The following is a 22508-nucleotide window of genomic DNA, read 5'->3' on the forward strand; positions in this document are numbered from 1 at the left end:
CCATCATTCCCAGCCAGAATGGCCAACATGCCGTCTGGGAATTATGAGTTGCAGTCTAACACATCTAGAGGTCACCAGATTGGGGAATGCTGCTATACTCACTGCATGCCACCACACTGCAGAAACTAGTCTCTGCTAGGTTAATCCTTTAACCACTGTGCTATCATGATATTCAGTCCTTCTATTTGTGCATCAAGCTTCCAAGCTTACTTCAACTGAAAGCCTCAGTGCTATCCAAAAGGTTAGAGATGTTAACAATTCTTCCTTCTACATTTGGTCCAAGATTTTCCTCCATGCCTCCCTTTGTTATTTTAAGATACTTCATGAGGGATTCTGCATATGTTCCCCCCACCCCCTATCTCTTTCCCAATAGATTATAAGCTTGCCTGGTAATATGGGGTTTCTCACTAATCCATTTATGTTCACATAGTAGCATAGTGTGACCAGCGACTTCCTGTGACAAGTCTTGAGCACAGAGGTAGCATTAAGGGCTGTGGTTTAAAGGTTTAGGGCGCAATCCTATACATGTTTAGACAGAAAAAAGTCCTACAACTTCCAGCCGTGTTAAACTAAGCCAGCTTAGCTGGTTGGCGATTGCTGGGAGGTGTACAACTTTTTTCTGTCTGAACATGCATAGGATTGCACCCTTACTGTGTGTTTGGCCCCTTCAGGCTGCATCGCTTTCTTTCTCTTGCTGTTCCTCTGAGGTCATATACTGCTGTCCTTTTAGGTCATTTACTAGTACTTCTTCTTGTTCTCCTTTCTTCATACAGTGGTCCACCACAGCTAATACCTTTTGGAGCCGCCGATCCAGTGCCTTCAAGTGAGGCTCCAATAAGACTGGTGATAGCGGATCAGTGGCTAATGACTCACGCATAACATCGCTCAAGCGATAAGGCTCCATAGCAAGCAGCTGCAGCCGCAAGAACGTTGATTTTTTAATACTAGAACCGTCGACAAAAATAGAACCAAGAAAGGCAGGATTAAAAGAAACGCGAGAAATGTCACATTTTATATTTCTGTTAGACTTGAGATATCTGAATCAATCAGGGGCAGTGGTGGGAGTGGACAGAACTGACTAGCTAAGAATGCTCACAAACATTATGGGCTCCTGCCAAATAATTTATTTCACATGCGTTACTAGCTTACAGTAATAGCATAACGTTGTAGGAGTTTTGGAAAAATACATAATCCATTTTCCTTACTAATCTGGGCCAACTTTACCTAATTTGGAGCCCTACAGAAAAAGCTCCCAGTTTCAATCACAAACACACGCATCTTCCTACAGCCTGGGAAGGGGGTTGTGGTGGAAGCAGCTGGATAGGTCTCCCCTGAGCATGTGCACTTCACATGGCTTCTGGCAGAAATGAGTCTGCATGCTCAATTGCGCGCTGTCTCAGTGCATCAGCTGGGAGCTGGCTTAGGCATGCGTGCTCCAGAGAGCTGGGAAGAGAGCCAGTGCATGGAATTATAGGGTTCAGAGGGAGAAAAGTTCATCGAGTCCAGCAGCCCGTCCCTCAAGATTGACCGTACACAATGGGCACTATGTGCCATCAGCAGGGCGCAGAAGCTTAGCTGCCAGGCAGGGCTGGATTTTGGCAGGCCGCAGTGCATAGGGAGGGGAGGGGTGGTCTTTGGGAGGCCAAAGTGGGAGACGGGAAAAAAACAGTCCTTACCTGCAGCACTGCTGGAGAGGAACCAGAATGGACATTTCATCATGGGAGTGTCTCCCGAACCTGAGTAGAACAAAAGAAACACATGATGCCTATTTTGGGGTGATGCTAACATGTTGGGCCATTCCATTAATTAATTAATTAATTAATTAATTACAACATTTGCATACTGCTCCACATCTAAACAGATTCCGGAGTGGTGAACAATAAGAGATACAATGAACAAAAGATAAATAGAATGAAACATGATATTAAAATTACTCTTTAAAAAAACACAGAGTGCCAATAAAATCGAGGCTGGTTAACCAAGGAAGGCTTCCTGGAAAACAGCTGTTTTCAAGAGGCACCAAAAACCCAGTGTTGGTGCCTGCCTGACCTCCAGAGGCAAAGAGTTCCATAGGAAGGGAGCTACCCACTGAAGGCTCTTCTCCAGGCAGGCTTTGCTCCCAGGAGTGTTTATGCTGAGTCTCAATGCTGCAACTGGAATTAATTATGTAAATGACAAATTTTCATAATGTTCTTCCATGATCCTGTTGCAACGTTGACTTTCCCTGTACTATTTAAATCGTTTGGGAGATTCAGCATTGCACAAAGAAAGGTGTGAAGCAGGCAGTTCTGTTCTCTCTAGCTCTTGTGTGTCAATGGGTTCCTCCCCACCAAACCCTAAAATATGTATTAGGAAGCGACACTGGAGGGCACTGGAGTGAACAGGAGTACACCATGGGGAGGGATCTAGAACTGTAGAATGGGAGGAGTCCCAGGACACATGATCCACACTCCACCCCATGGTAGCAGAAAATTTCCCTGCACTTTCAAGGTTTTTTTTCCTGAAAACTACTAAGTATAGACTTGTTCCTTTAAAAAATAATTCTGAAAATATCACAAACTATATTCTCCCATTTATGGCAAAGTTGTAGCTATATAAACCAGGGGGAGGGGAAAGAGTTGTGGCCAGGGAGATCAATGTTATCCAAAAGGAAATCTAGAGGCTCACTAGGAAGAAAAGCTATCAAAAGCAAAATATGCTTGGGTCAATAGGGAAGAGCCATTGATGACATGGTTGTAGCATTCAACTGAATTGTATTCCTTCCTTCCTTCCTTCCTTCGAGTATGTAGGCAGTGCCATTAGCTTTGGCATAAACATCACCCATCAAGCCCTTTCTGGCATTCTCAGTCAATAGTTGCTACATGCAGAGACTTCAGAGAGGAGTTAAATGTGAATCTATCACAGAACCATCTTGGATCCAACTCTTCTTTGCTTCAAATCCTTGCCTTGCTAAGTTCCTACATTCAAAAGTCCAGTCCCAGAAAAGAAGCTCATCTAGGCTTAATTTCAAGCAGGATACAAAAGCTTCCCATAGTCCCTTGCCCACCCACAGGATCACACATTGTACTCTCACCCTCGGCCATTGTCCAGATGAAGCAAAAAAGTCTTATTGCCAAACTTTTCAAACGTCTCATAGTGGTGACGATCCATGTTTCCTGCAGATGGAGACAGGAATGCCAGAAGTGGATGAGGATAGTAAAATACAGAGTGGGAAGAGAAAGTATTTAAGAGGAGAAGGCCACCCTGAGGAATCACGTAATAAAGTATAAATTTCAAGACTATGAAAACAAAAACTGTGTAGACAATATCAAAAAATGCAAACAGTAGGGCAATACCTTTATTAGGGCCAATTAAAAAGTCTTAAAGAAGTGAACAAGCTTTTGAGTTCATTAGAACACTTCATCAGATGTTAAGCAAAAAAAAAGAGAGAGAGAGGAGGAAGGGAGAAGGATGCTGTTGAATTAGATGAAAAAAGCCCTAGTCTGTAGATGATAATAGTAATTTTGTTTCATTTTATTTACTATATTTCTATACTGCCCAATAGGCAAAGTTCTTTGGGCAGTTTTCAAAGATTAAAACCCTAAAAATACATAATATAAACCATCATACAAAAATAAAGCAATTTAAAAACAATCAACAATAAATCCTAATTAAAAATCTTATATGCTGCTAGATGCCTGGGAGTAGAGAAAAGTCTTTTTATTTATTTAATTTAATTGTTTAATTACATTTCTATGCCGCCCAATAGCCAAAGCTCTCTGGGCGGTTAGTCTTACGTGGGCACTGAAAAGATGACAATGTTGGCACCAGGTGGGCCTCACTGGAGACAGTGTTCCATAATTGGGGGGCCACCACTGAGAAAGCCCTATCCCTTGTTGCTATCCTCAGAGCCTCCCTCAGAGGAGGCACCCAGAGGAGCATAGTATACAGTTACATGTCGGTTCATGCCAGGAGAGGCACTCCATCAGGTATTGCAGTCCTGAGCCATGTAAGGCTTTATAGGTAAAAACCAGTACCTTGAATTGGGCTCGGAAACTTACAGGCAGCCAGTGCAAGTGGGCCAGAATCGGTGTTATATGTTCAGAACGTCTGGTCCCTACTATCAATCTGGCCACCGCATTTTGCACAAGCTGCAGCTTCCAAATCATCTTCAAAGGCATCTTAACAGTTTTAAGATGAAATGAGAGTTGTTATGCAGACTATTTAGGTTAGAGACCATGCTTCGTGCATATAGCTTTCAAGCTGTACCATAGGCTTTAGGGACAGAGGAATAGATTTGATATTGCTTTGAAAATATAAATACCAGAAGCCATTCAGTTCTGCCTCTAGCTGAAGTTTCTTTTATGTAGACAATGGTCAGGAGATGTCCTGTTTTTACAGTTATTTCAGTATTTCACGGTGGCCACAGGAAAAAGGGGTCTGCTGGCACTCAGTTTGCCAACCTGCTGTCACACACAGCATTTGGGTTTTTGGTGCATCAAACACACATCACTCAGAATATGGGCTAACATTTTGAATGGGGCTGAAATTAATGGCCTGGGGTGGGGAAAACTACACAGGGATTTTTTTCTATACGTATTTGTTTGAGAGGGACATTAAATTAGTAAGACCAAGTGTTTGGCTGGGAAATCAGGATATTGAGGAATGGAACCCACAGGTTTGTGAACAGAAATAGAATGCTAACAGTAGGCATTCTCAGCTACAGGTTTGAGGTCTACTAAACAGGTCTACTACAATACACAGCAAGGTGTTCCCGAGCAAGTACTTAATTTGAGTGCCCTGCTTGGAACACCTCAAAAAGGTCCAGTTTTCATGACAGCTGCTCAGCACTTTCTGGCTGTCAGGCCCCTTCAAGTCTTCTCAGGCTGGGCATCAACAAACTGGTTTTGCAAATCTTGGCTGTCATTCACCATTTACACTAGAGGAAGACAAGAGCTGAGATTCTGAGATCAGACAAGCTACAACTTTCCAACTCCAGGAATGGGGCCAAACTAGCAGTTGGAAATACGGGACGTCAACAGAAGCAACGAGAAAAGAGAAACCAGCTTCCAAGAAGATAGGCAGCTCATGGTGTCAAATACAAAAAGCAACATACACGTCTATGTTATTGTCCCCAAATTGTCCAACTGGTAGCATCTGATTAGGTTCAATCTAAAACAAGTTTATCTGCAAGAAAAAGGCATGCAAGTAGCAAAATGAAAACTGAAAGAAGGATAAAACAGAAAAACATCACAATCCTATGCATCTTTGTTGTTGTTCAGTCGTTCAGTCGTGTCCGACTCTTCATGACCCCATGGACCATAGCACGCCAGGCCTTCCTGTCCTGCGCTCTCTCCCAGAGTGTGCTCAAGGTTTACTCCTTATTAAGTGCATTTAGGATTGCAATCAAAAACATGACTTCAGTGACCTGATGCTATGACTTACTTTCTTAGCCAGCAAATAAGTCTTTAGAATGGAAGATACCAACTAACATTGCCCATGCAACATAACAAGTATAAGAGACGATGCTGGCTTTGTAAGGAAGTGATAATGGCCATGCAAGAACATATGCTGGTGCACGTGTTTCGGATCAGAGAGTGAGCCTATTTTTTTCATAACTTCTGAAGTATCTTCAGCACAGAGATGAAACCGAAAATGTCCCTGTTATTCATCTGTCACTAGGAGCATCCTGAAAGCTATTAGATGGAGGAGAAGTAATCATGAAATATTAAGTGGAGCAGAATTAATTTCAAGGAGAGAAAGAACATGTCAGTCTAAATGATTAGCACTGATGACAAAAGGATGAAGGGAGGGGAATCAGTCCAGTTAATGTAACTTGTTTCATGGCCAGAAAGCAAATGGTGGGCAAATAGCTCTCTTTCAGACCCACAAAGAACAGAATACTGTGAACAGCACAAGGGTATGATAAATTGCTGGCATAGTCAAGGTGGTGAAGAAAGGAAAAGAGTAAGGGCAAGACCAGCATAATAGCTACACTATATCATGGATGGCTAATAATGCTTATTCTTTAGGATGTAAAGAATGTAAATGTGTTCAACAACAGAGATCACCTGTTTTGATTTCATTTACAGCTTTTGTGGGCCTACTCAAAAAAACAATTCTCTTCCTATCCTCTGACTGCATGTTTTCACCTCAAATTTCCACAGGGTTTCAATTGGTTTGATTGTCATGGCTCCCTGCAAGGAATCCTGGAAATTGAAGTTTTTCCAAGAGCTCTGAGAATCTTATGCTGTAGATGCAGACCTGGACCCAATGCAAACATTCATGTGATTGTGTTGGAAAGCACCGCACCTCCACTTCAAAGTCCTTCAGAATGTGGAAATGTAATAGGTCAGGAAGGGTAGCCTAGTTTTATTTTATTTATTTAAAATATTTGTATGTCACCCTTTAGTTTAAACAACTTCTAGGGTGGCTCACAACAATCTTGAAAACCATATAAAGTACAATAAAATTCAACAACAAAAGATCAAAACAGCAGGAACAGATCAGAGCAAACACTAAGTAAGTAAATAAAGAAATAATCAGTTTTTGGAAACTAGCTTAGATGACATGCTAGAAGATCTCGGCAAATAAAAAGAAGTCTTAGATACCAAAAAGACATTGGGTTGAATGCAATGGTGGCTTTGACTTAGCGCAGATACAGCCAATGGAGCCCCTCCAGATGTTATTGGGCTCCATTGATCATATTGGCTGGGGCTGATGGGAATTGCAGTCCAACATCTGGAGGGTTGCAGGTTGCTCACCCTTTTCTTAGCAGAAAGTGTGTCCACTCACACAAGTAGGGGCACCCAGTTTTTGCTGACTCCTCCCTTATCTAGTTAAACTCCCTGCCCCCGAAAAGCTGCTCCTGAGGGTTGAGGAACCATCTTGGACAGAATGGGATATGTTGCACAGTCGCTAAGAGGGATCAGTGAAAGTCAGGTGTCCCAACTTGTGTGAGCAGATGTGCTTTTCACTAAGGTAGCCTTCCCTAGCCTGCCACATGCTGCAGATATGTTGGACTCCAACTCCTATTTCTAGCCAGCCTATATTCAAATGTTAAGCACTCAATAAATATATGTAATGATGATGATAAACAACAACAATTTGGGCTACAACCTAACTACAGAAATGTTAATCTATTAATAATAGGAATTTTAGTTGACTGATTAATTGATCTATCAATTAAATTTGTATATAGGTAAAAACAATATTTCTGAAGCTAGAAGCATCTTAAGATGGTAATTGCTACCAGCATTTTCTCCCCCAGTATATATATGGGTATGTGTCTCTGCGTGTGTCCATTTATTCAAACCATTTTTCAATCAATTAATCTGATCAATGAAATGCTGCAATCATCATCTAATGTTGCAACAACAAACTTCTCTGCTCCCCGAACAACTCACTTTTTTGGAATACTGGAATTACATTCTAAAAGTTGAGAACGGATAAGATATACAATCCTCTAGTGTGCATTTTTATATTTAGAAATATTTATTTCTTGTTATTACATGTGGAATGTAGACCCACACAAAGACCCCCCAAAATAGACATCTAATGTGTTTATGTCTGATGAAGATATCTGGAGATCTCAAAAGCTTGCCCACAATTTGGTTGTTCCTGGTAAAGATATTGCCTGCCAAACCATGGATTTTGGCGTTTTTCTTATAGATTGGCATGGCTTACTTTGTTTTACGTGCAACAGTGCAGTGTGTCCACCAGAGGGCATGGTGGGACACGCTTACTGTCATAATCCACAGAATATCCTTTGCAGTGTGAAGAAACAAGTGGGCAGGAATTTAAAGAGCCACTTTTGATGTGAGTTTCCCAATTTATATTCTGAAACTCTTATAGGGAAGCAGCCAGGAAAAGGTCAAAGATGTGTGTCTTTGTAATATGTGAAGTTCACACATTAACCAGAAGCAGGGAACACAAATCTGAGAGAGTATATCAGCAATAAAAAGGTAAAGGTAAAGGTGTCCCCAACCAGTCGTGTCCGACTCTAGGGTGCGGTGCTCATCCCCGTTTCTAAGCCGAAGAGCCAGCGCTGTCCGAAGACACTTCCGTGGTCATGCGGCCGGCATGACTGAACACTGAGGTGCACAGAACGCTGTTACCTTTCCCGCCGAGGCGGTACCTATTTATCTACTTGCCATTTCTTGCTTTCGAACTGCTAGGCTGGCAGAAGCTGGGACTGAAGACGGGAGCTCACTCCGTCACGCAGCACTCGGGTCTCGAACTGCTGACCTACCGACTTTCCAGTCTGTAGTTCAGTGTCTTAACCACTAAGCCACCGCGGCCCCCATATCAGCAGTAGAACATGCAAAATAGGATTGTCAGTCATAAGATTTTACAGCATTATTAATAACTTATAATTACTCGTTCCAATTTCTAACCCATATTTTTCCAATAAGGACTTGAGGGGGGTAACAACACCAAGAAAAAAATATTTAAGCATTAAAACATAACAGTCAGAAACTATCATAAAATCAAGTATCAGCATAATGTAAAACTACTCTTACAGTGCTATCCTATACACGTCTACTTGGAAGTAAGCATCATTGATTTCAGTGGGATTTACTCCCAGGTAATTGTACATAGGATTGGAGCTTTAGAGTATAACTCCTAGAATCATAGAATAGTAGGGTTGGAAGGGGCCTATAAGACCATCGAGTCCAATTGCCTGCTCAATGCAGGAATCCAAGTCAGAGCATCCCTGACAGATGGCTGTCCAGCCTCATCTTGAATGCCTCCAGTGTGGGAGAGCCCACCACCTCCCTAGGGAATTGGTTCCATTGTCGTATTGCTCTAACAGGACGTTTTTCCTGATGTTCAGCTGGAATCTGGCTTCCTGTAACTTGAGCCCATTAGTCCGTGTCCTGCACTCTGGGATGATGGAGAAGAGATCCTGGCCTTCCTCTCTGTGACAACCTTTCAAGTACTTGAAGAGCGCTATCATATCTCCCCTCTGTTGAATACAAACGTGTAATGAAACCCTGATGACTGTTTTCAGTAAAAGTGGTTTTGGGAAGGGGTAGTCTGGAGCAGACAAGCAGTGTGTGCAAGTGTGTGAGCCCTTGACTCTTTTCTGATTGCTGCTTTTCTACCTCCCCAAACAACTTTTCCTGTTGCAGGGTTCCAAACACATGTGAAACACCTCCCCCTGCTGTTTCTCCACTCCACCTTCTTCCAAAGCTGCTTTCCTGAGAAGGACAGCAGTCAGGGTTTTGTTACACATGTTTGTATGTCTAATGTCTGATTAGGCCTTTTTAACTGCTCTGAAAGAGGAAAAATTTTGCTTTTTTAATTTAAAAATATACCCATAGATGGGTTTAGCCATTCCTCTCAAGGGAATTTTATTTACTCCTAAGAAATGGATATATTGTCCAACATGGGGATTTATTTTATACAAACAGAAGAACTTTCTGAAAGGATGAAATGAACAGTGTTGATCGTGAACTGTGACTCAATTGTTATAGCCTCAAATGTCCCATGGAGCTGACAGATCTCATTATGGATGAGATTGGCAAGTCTTACAGTCATGCTCCTACTAAAGCATGACTCACTTGCACTTCACCTTTGCATGCTTCTAGTTAACATTTGTATTCTGACTTTTTGTTGTTGTTGTTCAGTCGTTAAGTCATGTCGGACTCTTCGTAACCCCATTTCTGTCTGCTTCTTTATAGCTTTCAAAAATCACACAAAGAAAGTAACATTAACAATGAGTAAGGTTTGGATCCTAAGACAAGTCAACTTACAGCACAAATCCTATGCATGTCTACTCAGAGTAAGTCCCATTAAATTCAACAGGACTTGCTCACAGGTAAGCATGCATAGGATAACGGTGTTAAGGAAGTTGGTGAAATGAAAGTTCCCCATCCCCTCCTTCTCCTTGCAGCTCCTCATGTCCCATTCCAGGAGTGCCCTCTGACCCACTGGAGGGTCTGGAGGAGAGGGAGACAGGTAGCTGCAGGGGGAAGGAGGGGACAGGACACTTTCCTTCTGTTAACTTCCTCAAAGTTACATATCTTATGATTCAAGTCTAGTTTATTGTGACATGTTTTCATTGACAATAATCTGCTCCATTTGATGTGTGAAAATGGATTCAGGGGATGTTCAGGGGACCCCATAATGACATAGGATTTCTTGCAGAGGGTAAAGTCAGCTCTCTCTCTCTCCATTTCAGACCCAGTTCCAGCACAGACTGACTTCCTGGTACACACACATGGCCGGTTTGCATGATCGCTACAGCCCACTATGGCTTATTTAAGCTAGAGTGGTTTGTGGCATGTGAAAGCGGCTATTTTGAACATTCAACACCTGGCCATAGTTTGTCGTGTCATCTGAACTCAGGTGGCAGGAGTTGTTTGAGGGTTAAACAACAACAGACCATGGGTTACTTGAGGGGTGTTTAACCATCAAACAACCCCTGCTGCCTGGGTATGGACAACACAACAAACCATAGCAACCCCCCACTGGGGATTGAATATTCAAAATGGCTGCTGCCATGCGCTGCAACCCACCGTGGCTTAAATAGGCCATGGTGGGTTGTGGTGATTGTGCATACATGGCCACAGACTTCACTCACATCTTCCCCTTGTCTAGTGGGAGGTGGTAGGGAAGAAAGAAAGATGATTCATCTCCACTCATTATCTATGTCTTCTTGGGCTATCGAAACACATTGCCAGAATGTTAGCCAGCCATTAACTACCCTTTTAGGGTGCAATTCTATGGCCACTAGACAGCAGGTAGATGGCCATAGGATTGGTCAGTTTCTGGGAACTGCCTCCCTGCCCCCTCCCTCACTGTCTCGTAGGCGGTGTGGATCATCCCCGGGCTCTGGGCTCATAAGAGCAGCACAAAGTGGGGCAAAAGAGGGCATTCCCAGGGGCAGGGAGGGGCAGGGAGTGCGGAAGTGCCAGTATGACGCTTCCTATGCATCATCCGGCCTCCCCACCCCATGTTCTGACATCCTGCAGCTAGACAGCCAAAATCAGCCATCTAGCCACGATTGCAGGGCTGCTGGAGCACGGAGAAGAAGATCCCCTCCGCGCTCCTTCCACTGTGCATTGGATAGGTGGTCACCTCCGAGTTTAGAGGCAGCCACCTATCCCGATACGATTGCTCCCTCTGAGGTATTGCCTCTAGGCACCCACATTTATAGCTCTACTTACAGAAATCTGAAAGTCAACGATTACATAGTTGGAAGGGATCTCTTTGTAATCATAGGCACTGGGCTGTAAGGAACCCCTGAAAAGTCATTCACACCATCCCCCAACCCATAACAGCCATACTGAAAGACAGGGGAAAACAAAAGACAATGGGAAAATACAATACCATCATCTTAATGGTCGGGTTCTAGTCATGTATGTTAACACAATACACAGCAAGAGAGGGCCTGTTGTGGGAAAGCTGCTGGATGGGCAGATATACACATACAGAGTTAATTCATTCTTGAAGAACTCTCAGCTGCTATTGAGTTGTGTTCTCTACAAATAAAAAGTATGGAGACAAAGTCTCTCAATTGAAGGCTGAGTTAAAGGATCTGGACTGGGAAAGGAAAGGGTAGTATCGGTCAGAAACTTTAGGGGATATAGGAAGATAACTTATACCAGGTCAGACTACTGATCTGTCTGTCCGTCCGTCCGTCCGTCCGTCCATCCATCCATCCATCCATCCATCCATCTCTATAATGCCCAATAGCAAAAGCTCTCTGGGTGGTTCACAAAAATTAAAACCACAAAGTGCAGCATAAAACAATATAAAATATGAAAGCTTAAAACCACAATGTAACAGTACAACCAGAATAAAACTTAGCAGCAATGCAGAGATTTAAAATACAGATTTAAAACAGCAAAAGAAAAAGACTAGGAAGCTAAAATGCTAAAATATTGGGAGAATAAAAAGGTTATTTATTCTGGCGCCAGAAGGAGTACAACATAGGTGCCAGATGAACTTCTCTAGGGAGCTCATTCTACAGCCACAGTGCCACAGCAGAAAAGGCCCTCTTTTTAGTAGCCACCCGCCTCATTTCCTTTGGCAGGGGCTCCTGGAGAAGGACCGCTGAGGATGATCTTAGGGTCCAGGCAGGCACATATGGGAGGAGGCAATCCTTCAGATAACCTGGCCCCAAGCTGGTATTTGGATGTTAATACTAGCAGTTTGAATAGGGCCCGGAAATGGACTTGCAGTCAGTGCAGCTGGAAAAGTACTGGCGTAATGTGATCTCATTGGTCAGTCCCTGTTGCTGCCCTATTTTGAACCAGCTGAAGTTTCCGGACCGTTTTCAAAGGCAGCCCCACATATAATGCATTGCAGTAATCTAGACGAGAGGTTATCAGCATACAGATAACTGTAGCCAGTCTATCTCTGTCCAGAAAAGGGTGTAGTTGGTATACCAGCCTAAGCTGGTATTACTATTACTGCATTTATATCCCACCTTTTTTCCTCTTGCAAGGAACCCAAGATGGCTTACATAGTCCTCCTCCTCTCCATTTTATCCTGACAACAACCCTGTGAGGTGGGTTAGGCTGAGAGTCATGACTGGCCCAAAGTCACCCAGGGAGCTTCATGGCCAAGTGGGGGCTAGAGCCCAGGTCTCCTGAGTCCCAGTCCAACATACTAAGCACTACACCACACTGGCTCTCATCTAGCCCATTATTGTCTGCTCTGACTGGCGGTGGCTCTCCAGGGTCTTAGGCAGGGGGTCTTTTCCATCACCTGATCCTTTTAATTCAGGGGTGGGGAACGTCTTTCAGTTGAGGACTGAATTCAATTTCAGAGAAGTTCTAGGAAATCACATCCAGTGGCGGGCAGGGCTGAAGGCAAAGAGGATGGGGCCAAAAATAAAAAAAATACCAGTATAAAACTTTTACTGCCAGTAACTGAGCCTTAGGAGAGGCATTTCAACCTTTTAGGATGGGGGAAACTGCATAAAAGCTGGGAAATTACTGAATGATGGGTGGTTGGGGGAAATGGAGGTTTGGCCACCTGGAGAACCCAGGGGCCAGCTTGGGACACCAGAAGGGTCAGATTTGGCCCATGGGCCTGAGGTTCCCCACCCCTGTTTTAACTGGACATAAGAAACATAGGAAGCTGCCGTATACTGAGGTCAGACCACTGGTCCATCTAGCCCAGTACTGTCAACACTGACTGGCAGCAGCTCTCCAGGATTTCATGCATTTTTCCAGCCCTACCCAGAGATGCCAGGGGATTGAACCTGGGACCTTCTGCATGCAAAACAGGTGATCTGCCACTGAGCAATGGCGCCTTCCACAAATCTCATGCATCCTGGACATGCTTACTGTCAGGGTGGAAACTGAGCCGATAGAACCCCAGAGCAGTTCTGATTCTGAGGAGGATCAGCAATCCGTGGGAGAGGAGCCCGCTCATCCCTCACAGGCACAGCAGCTGGCAGAGATTCCTCCTGCCGGCATTCCTGAGATAGATAGTGACCCTGGCAGTGAGAAAGTGCGGGAACGGGGCTTGCTAGACGCTCGACGCAGACGCAGGGAGGCGTAGCGCCCGTTTGGCGCGCAAGCAACGGCCGCATCCCCTGGACCCAAGGGAAAGAGGGAGGATCTCTCCCTAGCCCATAAGTTCAGGGTCTTCAAGTGATTCTCCTTCAAACGGGGACCAACTGCCTACCCGGAGCATAGGCTACTCTGCTGTTCATTGCTTAGTCGCTGGTGATTAGCATCTGAAAGAGTCATTAAGTTGTAAAAGGATTAAAGCCTTGAAAAGAATCCTTTCATCTGTGTCTTGAGTTGGCTATTGGAGTGTACTGAAAGAGGCCGCTAGGGCGCTCCTGACACTTACCCATGAGGAAGTCAAGCACTGTCAAGTCGATGAGGTTGAGAAGGCGGGAGATGCTGTTGTAGGGCGGTGTCTCTCGTACCTCAGCACAGTAATCTTCATTCAGCTCCCACCTTAGAAAAGTTGGTTATGACAAGTTCTTGTAAGTCACATATGGGGAAAACACTTTGGTTGAGCTGTCTGTGCATTTCCTTTTAGCCCTATTTATCCACCATCCTGCTAATGCACATATACTGGTGTGATTACAAAAACTCTTTTGAGCTTGTTCACATGCAGCTCCAGCACCCTGAGACCACAAGGATGGCTTCCAGAACTGGTCAAGTTTCTCAGGAGTTGGATGTCTTTCTTGGGGTGCAATGCAATGTTGTGGCATCAGCTTCTCAGTCAGACTGTGAAGCAGCATGGATCAGTAGCTTAAAACAAAAGTAGCCCTAATTTCTAGGAGATAATGCTCAGCAGAAGACAAACCGCCATGCATCTATGCTATGGCCAATAGGAAGGTGCATCTTTCCACTTGTATCCCTGTTTCCTCATCTCATATCTATAACCTATTTTTTATTTTATTTCATTTTAGGCATTTGTTCCCTGCCTTTTCATCATCCAAAGCCCAAGATGCTTTACGTAAAACCACAAAGCTATTGCCACACCATATCCCATAAATACATTCATATTGGACTCTCCTGGTCCTGTTAATCTTCCTGTACATCAACAGAGCCAGCCAGCCCACAGGAATTCATCCCAGGCCCCCAGCTCGGAAGGAGTTGCTGACCAGTCTGCTTCTTGGTGTCCTTCACCACCATAGCTGCTTTTCAGAGCAGAGCTATGTTGGGCACTTGTGAGCTTAGAAGTGGTGGGGAAAAGGCAGGGTAAACGGGGTGCTGAACAGATATGGGGAGGTGTGATAGGACACCCAAACTACAGGTTTGGGATGGGAAAACCAGGGATGTTCGAGTTCGGATCGTACATCGTACGGATTCTCCAAACTCTACTTCATAGTTCATCTCTTTGCAATCCGTTTTTCTTTTCGTTTGAATTGTGCAGTTTTTGTGAACATTTTTCAAAAGTGCACCCCCTCTTGAATAAAGTGTGAAAATGTGTATGGGGAGGGGGGAAGTGCATTTTAAAGAAGATATTTTTCAAAATATGCATGTCTTGTACATGACTGAGAGTTTGGGAATTTGTGAACTTTCCCCTGGAAAAAATACGCTCCTGTTCACGTTCATGATTGTGAGCTGGGCAAGTTTGAATGATTTGCAAACTGAAATTAAATTCTCGTACATCCCCCAGTTGGGAGATGTACCTTCAGTGGTCCATGCAGTTTCCTCAATGTCTAGGGCTAACCCTAGGCATCCCTTCCTCAGTCTCTTAACAGTCCTGCCTCTCCAGCCTTCTCACTTGATCCCCTCCATCCAGAACTTCCTTTTTGCCCTTTCCCTTCTTTTTAGCAATCATAGCCCTTCCTCCCTCCACCAGCACACTCACTCAGCTTTCTTGGTTTTGGAGTAAGAGCGCCTCCAAGGACTTCTCCAGGAGCGTCGTTCAGCCAGTTCTTTGTCAGGCAAGAAGGCCGCCATGGAGCCCTCGAGCTGGTCAGGTCTGCCACACAAAGCGTGTTCAGTGGAGCAATAGTAGGAGCATTCCCCATAGAAGCAGACATTGCCAGCTGAGTTGACCCAGACAAAATGGAGGGAAGCAAAGGTTAAGGACGTGCAGTGCCAATAGCCCACCAATGTGATAGAGAACAACGCCACTTGTCTTATGGATGCAAAATGGTTGAGCAGGTCTGTTCCCTCAATGGTCCAAACATACTCATGTTGTCAAGTTTGGACAAGTGGGAAAATGCTCACCTGGGGAGATGAAGAAAGTCTTAAACAGCTTCTTGTCAGTTGTGATGTCACGAATTTCCTTGGTTATATTCACCAAACGGCCAGAAACTGGGGGAATCCTTCGGAAATCCAGGATCCTCCCCAGAAAAGAAGAGCAAAGAGGACACTAAAACAAAATCTGTTCATAATCACCTTGGATACAGAAAAGAAATCCCACACAAACACTATTCTCAAAGAGCATCCACTCAGATGGAAAATAGCTGCCTTTTTCTGCTTTGCCTAACATTTGTATTGGCCACTATTTGACAGTACACTATATTGGGGACCTCAGAACTAAAGCAGGGTGGCCATGTGTCCTCTTTTATAGAAGACAGAGCTCTATTTGAAAGGCTGCCAAAGGACTGTAATCTATTTTGAACGCATCCTCTATTTGAAGGGCAGTCCAGTCCAAGTCCTGTTTAAAGGTAAAGAACCATCAGAAGGAAGAGCTGGGCCTTGAGGCTGCCCATCCACAGCATCTGTGCAGCAGACCGAGCAAGGCACACAAGTTCACCTGGTCAGTTTTCAACACTATGGTGAGAGTTACTGTATTGCTATTTAAATTATAATAATTATTTCTAAATTTACACTTTTAAATCAGCACATGCAAATTCTATGCAAATAGATGCCCTCCTTTGTCCTCTTCTTTGGTGACTCCTAAGCGGCCACCTTACTCTGAGGCTGGGACAGTCCATGCGTATTCAAGTCTCGGAGCCCCTTTCAGGCACAGAAGGGTGTGTGCGCAACATCATCTATTGACACTAAAGAACAGAGTGGCCATATTTGGAGTGCGAGGGCTAGGCCAGACTCACCTGTCCAGGTGAAAGGCTGCTATTTCTGCATTGTGTCGTTCAAAGTCTGAGAAGTAAAAGAAGTCTGCTGGAGTCTCCTGATCTCGGGTCTGCCTAGGAAGGGGGCAGGGAAATGTAGAATGGGGTTATCAGAACGGTTAGCTGTCCAGTGCTGAACTCAAACCCATAGCTCTTTTGTGAACCGCTGAAAGGTTTTATTATATTCTGCGGTATATACATACCACAAATAAATAAATAAAACTGGCAGTCACTCTGCACACTGAGATAGGCAAGGTTCGAACAATTTTGTTGGTGCTTTGAACAGAGTGATTCACTAACAACAAAATAGCACAAACTTTACATCTTTCACCACCAGGGGTCACACCTCTCCATCAAAAACAAACAACAACACTGGAGGGTGTATTCGCCATTTGCTGCAAAATCTAAAAGTGATCTAAGGTGGTAATAATAATAACTATCCTCACCACAGTAGCATCCTTTATGTATCTTATGTTAAATGATTGTTATTATTTTATTTTTTGTTAAAACTATGGAATATAATTCTAGGAACATTTCCATAGGGGTGTACGAAATCCCACTTACCTGGCTCTGCTGGGGTCCGCAGTTGGGGGGAGGTGATCCGTTCCTCCCCCCGGAATCCTCAACAGGGGGGGGGAGGCGATCCGTTCCTCCCCCCCGGAATCCTGCTTGGCCAGCTCCGCTCTGCGGAGCCGCCGGCCGGGCCAACCTACAGCGGGGCCTCCAGTCGCTGCCAGGCTGCTACGGATGCAAATGGCGTCCTGCGTAGGGGATGCCATTTGTGTCCCTACGCTAACCCGTGATAGGCTACGTAAATATTTATGTAGCCTATCACGGCTAAAGCAGGGACGCAAATGGCGTCCCCTACGCCATTTGCGTCCCTGCTTTAACCGTAATAGGCTACGTAAGTATTTACGTAGCCTATCACGGCAAAAGGCAGCTACGCAAATGGCAGCAGCTACGGAGGCTACCATTTGCGTGGCTGCCTTTTGACATGATAGGCTACGTAAGTATTTACATAGCCTATCATGGCCTCTGCAGGGATGCAAATGGCGTCCGTGAGTTAGCCGTCATAGGCTACGTAAATACTTACGTAGCCTATCATGGCATTCCTGGGGAGGCGAATGGCGGCCGCCAACGCGGCTGCCATTTGAGGAGCACCCACCGGCGAACGGCACCAGGTAGGCTCCGTTTCGCGGGGGGGGGGGGCTTTGCTCCGCCACGGATTCCGGGGGGCCAAATGCGCTGGCATTCGGCCTCACTGGGATCCGTGGTGGAATTCTCTGCCATCCCTACATTTCCAGTAAATGGTTAATACATTTTGCATTGACAAATCTCAGAATGCCAGTGGTGATGATGACCAGTGAGGAATTGTACCTATATCCCACCCCCTCCCAAGGTTGCAAGAACCCATATTGTTAGGGAACAGAAGTGTGATGCTTCCATTGCTATGTCAGGGCTAGGGAGATCCCAGTTCCTTAGAAATGTGGGTTATTTCCCCTGAGAAACAGCCTTTCTAACTGAAATGGAGTGGATGCTGCCTGCTAGGAATGCTGCGAAATGCTTTTCCTGCTGCAAATCAGATTACCAATGAAAATACAGGAGCAGGTCAGGTTGTTTCTTTCTGGTCAAACGACAGCCCTCCTGAGGGCTAGGGATGTCGGAGAAATCCACAACGGAACCAAATGAGTTTGGATTTTCATGAATCTGTCCCACAGATTCCACTGACGGGTGGATTCTGCAGACTTGCCAAGCAGTTTTCTAACTTGCCTGAATTTTGCACAAATTTCGTCATCATAGAAAAATATGCAAAATAAAAAATCCAGCCCAAACTACGCATTTCCCCCATAGGCTAAAGCATGAAAATGAGCATTTGGGGGAATTTGTGCATTTCCACAGGTGCGAAATTGCATGAAGGCAAATCTGCGCAAATTGGGAAACAAGAAAACTTGATTGGGAAACAAAAAAACTTACAGAATCCATACATCCCTACCGAGTACCCTATATGGTATCCAGGAACAGGGTGCCCCAGAGAAGGGAATGTATGCTTCCAATTCACAATAGCAGCCTACACTTCCCATCTACCATCCAATGGCTATCATGAATGAAGATGCAACTGGAGCAGAATGTTCTCTCTGCATCCTCCCCCTTCAGGGAGACAGCTGTAGTTCGATGGTTCCTCTACAGTGGAGGATGGGAGTTGACTTTCTGCTTTGCTCCCATCATCCTTTGATCAGAAGAACCCATCCGTCCTTCAAACAAAGGTTGCTACTGACCAGAGAAAGTTGTATTTCACTGAAGGGAATACTCAACGTAAAGCAATGAGACATCCTGGTTATGAATTAGGAGTGAGAAATGGTGGAGTATTCTTCCCTGCGAAGCCCACCAGTGGAGCAGGTAGAGAAGTTTCCGGTCCCTACCATGTGAACAGGAGTGGCTCCATTAGCCATCACCCTAAGTTATGGAAGAAAAACTGCTCTCTTGTCATTGGGAGCTTGGCTGTGAACCTGGACAACGCTTAGGAAAACACCTCTTTCAACCAGCTACACTTGGTATTGTACAATGGAGAAGTTGAGATGGCAGGTGATTCTCCAGTGATGTGGCTATAATTAAGGAGTTTTTGGTATATTTACTGCACAGGTGTCTGTGCAAACACAGCCCACAATGTAAGCCTTGCTTTTTTAATATGCCTATGATAGAGATGGGAATGAAGGGGTCATTTCATCCGCTTGCTACACAAAGACTCTCTGGCTACTAATTAACTCACAGAGTGCAATGTTCCAAGTACTATCTGTTTCCCAAGTGCAATACATGAAAAAAGAGCTTAAATCCAGGATAATGGTACAGGGCTATCCAAAGTACCTTACTTACTTCATGGGTTTGAAGAGAGCTTGCCCATGATTGGGAAAGGTCATGATCAGCTTCAGTTGGGTCCCTCCAGTCTTCTGGACTGAAATTACATTAGGAGGAAACAGGGTTCATGAAGGACATTCAAGCTGCTACCTCTCCCATCCAGGAGGGAGCAAAAAAGGAATAAAGCTGGCTATTTGTTGGCACATACAACATTAACCAAGTCCCCATTGGTTAGCACTGAAGCAGAACATTCCAAGAAGCAATTCTGTCCTCTGCCCATAATTCTCCTGTCAGGAAGGTTTCACTGGCCAAGTATCAAATCTAGAGTCAGCAAAAGTGAAGGGGGGAAAGGGACAAGATGAAATGAAAAGAAACAGATGGGGAGATGAGTGGTCAAAGTATCCAAATGTGGTATATAGTACCCGAGCTGATGATTTTCTGCATGGCCAAATCCTCCATCAAGGCATGGCGAGAGGGGTCATGGCGGGCATAGAGTTCATGGCGATTGATGCCACTATAAAACTGGAGCCAAGCAGGGTTGGTATCATGCTTTTCCTTATCATCGCTGGTCCTGCAGACACCCAGAACACACAAAAAGAATGGCACTTGGTACATTTATCGTATCATCATATATACTAAATGTGAACTCAGGTGTTGGGTTTTGACAGCTATGTAGCTAAAATGGGACTATTGAGGAACAAGAGGCAGTTATCAGCAGCTGTTACCCACTGATCAGCTGAGCAGCACAGGGGGTGGGGGGAGAATTTTGAAAGCATGGATCCAGTGGGTTATGTGCTTTTCAAAGCATTCTTTCCCTGCTCATGCTGGAGGGGGCTTCCCTCTCCCCAGCTGGACAGAGAAGGGTCAGGTGGAAGCCAACCTGCCAGATGCTCTGCAGGTCACCCACTCCTGGTTCAATAATGGTCTCAAAGCAAGCTCACTAGAGACAGAGATCTTAGCTATCCAAGACCACTGAGAACAAAACCTGAGGCTACCCAAACATGCTTTCTACTATTGAATCACATTTCCCCATAGATAATGTGTACTTTCTTCTGAAACTCATGGTGCTGCATCCTTTCACTGCAAATGTTCTGCCACCATTTTCCTTCAGTTGTCTGTCCTTCAGTATGTGTTCATAGTTGTTATCAGCAGCATATGTACATTTCAGTTGTGTTTACAACTCTTCCCATAATGGGTGCCACGTGTTGCTGATGTAGATCCTTCCTTAAGCCCAAAGCACACCAAGACTGGCACTAGATTAAAAGGTTACCTTGCTTACAACTACAAAATATCCAGTTTTCTGTAATAAGTAGCATTGGAAGACAGCCCAATATAGGCCAATAGGTATAAGGTTATGTTATTGACGGAACACAAACTTAGGGTTGGTCTCCTATTTCCACAATCTATTGCAGATTTAGTTTCTCTGAAATGGGGAAGGGAAGAATTAAATACCTATTTATGACCTGGTTATGAATGCATAAACACAAATCTATCCCTACAGAAGATGTATGTCAAACAAGCTGTCCCTGCATTCCTAGAAAAAAAAAGAGAGGGTCTCTCACCATTCTTCACTCTCACTACTTCTGATGAAGAGCTTCAGGTTTGGTTTGGTACCAAACAGCTTGTCTTTCTTTGCAATTTTTGGAGTTGGAATCTTATACAGAGGATGATCAAAAAGGGCAGCCAGTTTGGATCTGCCTGTCCAAGTTGGCTTTTTTTCTACTACTTGCTGCTTGAAGCTATGACTTTGGAGAGGCGAGTTGTTCCTGCTGTCAGTGTGCAGTACACCTTCCGGCAAGCGAAATCCTTTCTCCAGGGAGCTGTTGCTACCACTGAAGTCTTGGAGAATCCTGAGGTTCAGCTTATTGTGGACTGATGTGGGACTGGGTGATGGGAGTCCCCGAGGATCCCTTACTTTTGGGGTACATCCACAGGAAGCATGACCAGCAGAGAGTGTTAAGTCCAACACCATGTGTATCATGACAGCCAAAAGGAGGAAAGCGCAAAGAATGGTTTTAAACTTCCTTTGGAAAAAAGAAGGCAGGTGATGTACCATCCTCCTGGATGTCAGCAAATCACAATGTGATAGCAAAATTCCACGTGTGAGTAGGAAAATGTATCGGCACCTTGCTCCTGACCAGCAATGGTGAAAGATCCCATATAGCAATGAGAATGGTGTTTTCAGTGTTGGAATCCAAATGAAAAAGGCTAAAGTTCAAGTTTCTCAGGCAAAATATATGGTTAAACAACAACAGCAACAACAAATCTCTACACTTATGTTCTGATCACCCTTATTAGTGCAGACAAAACTGAGTAAGGCTGTTTCTACCATAAAGACTTCCTCAGTAGGAAAGGGGTAGAAAAAAGTGGTTGCAGATGTATTCAACAGCGTTGATAAGGGAAGAGCAGGTGGTGCCAAGGTTAACATGAACGGACCAAACTCCAAATCAATAGCAGCAGATTGGTCAATGCCACAGTGTCTTCAAATTATATTGTTACATAACAAACCTTTGTGAAACCTCACCATCTCAAGATACCCACACATCTGTTCCCTCCCTTTACCTACACATCATCAACAGACCATGTACCTATACTATGAAAGTTAAGGGAAGACAGATTTGTTGAGGAAAATATCATGATGGCCTTATGTTTTATAAATCTCAGCCATAGGAACATTTTGATACAGAGCATCTAAATTTGGGACCTTAGTCCCCCCCAACAAAAAAGCCCCCTTTTTATTTAACAAACCCTCTTCATCAGATACACTCTAAGAGTATCTTCCTCTTCCTCGTCTTCAGTCATCATCGTCATCATCATCATATTATACAGTGGAAGCTGGTGGCTCCGATGTCAGTGGGGTGGTAAATCCACTCCGGGTTTCAGTTGGAACCCTAAAGAAGCTATCCAAGGTGCTGGACCCTATAGTTCTGCCCATAGTTATAGTTCTGCCCCACTGACATTGGAGCCACCAGCCTCCATTGACATTATCTCTTCCATTTTACAGTGGTGCCATGAGGACAGGACTTTGGGGCAGAGGCCCAGGGTCCTCTTCAGCAGAATGAGCAGGAGGGTCCCCAAATGTAGCAGGGCTGGTCTACCACAAGTTGAAGTAAGTGCCATAATGTATATTACCATCTAAAAGAGGGCTTGCCTGTAAAACCATTAC

At 44.4% G+C, this 22508-nt stretch overlaps 1 protein-coding gene across 1 annotated transcript; it reads right to left on the reverse strand.

Moving 5' to 3' along the window:
• Positions 1-667: 667 nt before the first annotated feature.
• On the reverse strand, positions 668-21450 carry LOC146339641 (extracellular serine/threonine protein kinase FAM20C-like). The gene is made up of 10 exons (XM_084809857.1): positions 20905-21450; positions 19765-19913; positions 19361-19439; positions 16472-16564; positions 15642-15757; positions 15277-15457; positions 13798-13907; positions 3074-3155; positions 1677-1736; positions 668-944 (listed from the first exon to the last, which is right to left on the reverse strand). Exons 1-10 carry the CDS (start codon positions 21396-21398, stop codon positions 668-670), a joined length of 1641 nt encoding a protein of 546 aa, XP_084665983.1. The 5' UTR covers positions 21399-21450.
• Positions 21451-22508: the final 1058 nt, after the last annotated feature.

This window comes from Heloderma suspectum, chromosome 7, assembly GCF_057233095.1.
Source record: "Heloderma suspectum isolate Gila_16-S chromosome 7, 16-S_ref, whole genome shotgun sequence".
In the NCBI taxonomy this organism is placed as follows: Eukaryota; Metazoa; Chordata; class Lepidosauria; order Squamata; family Helodermatidae; genus Heloderma; species Heloderma suspectum.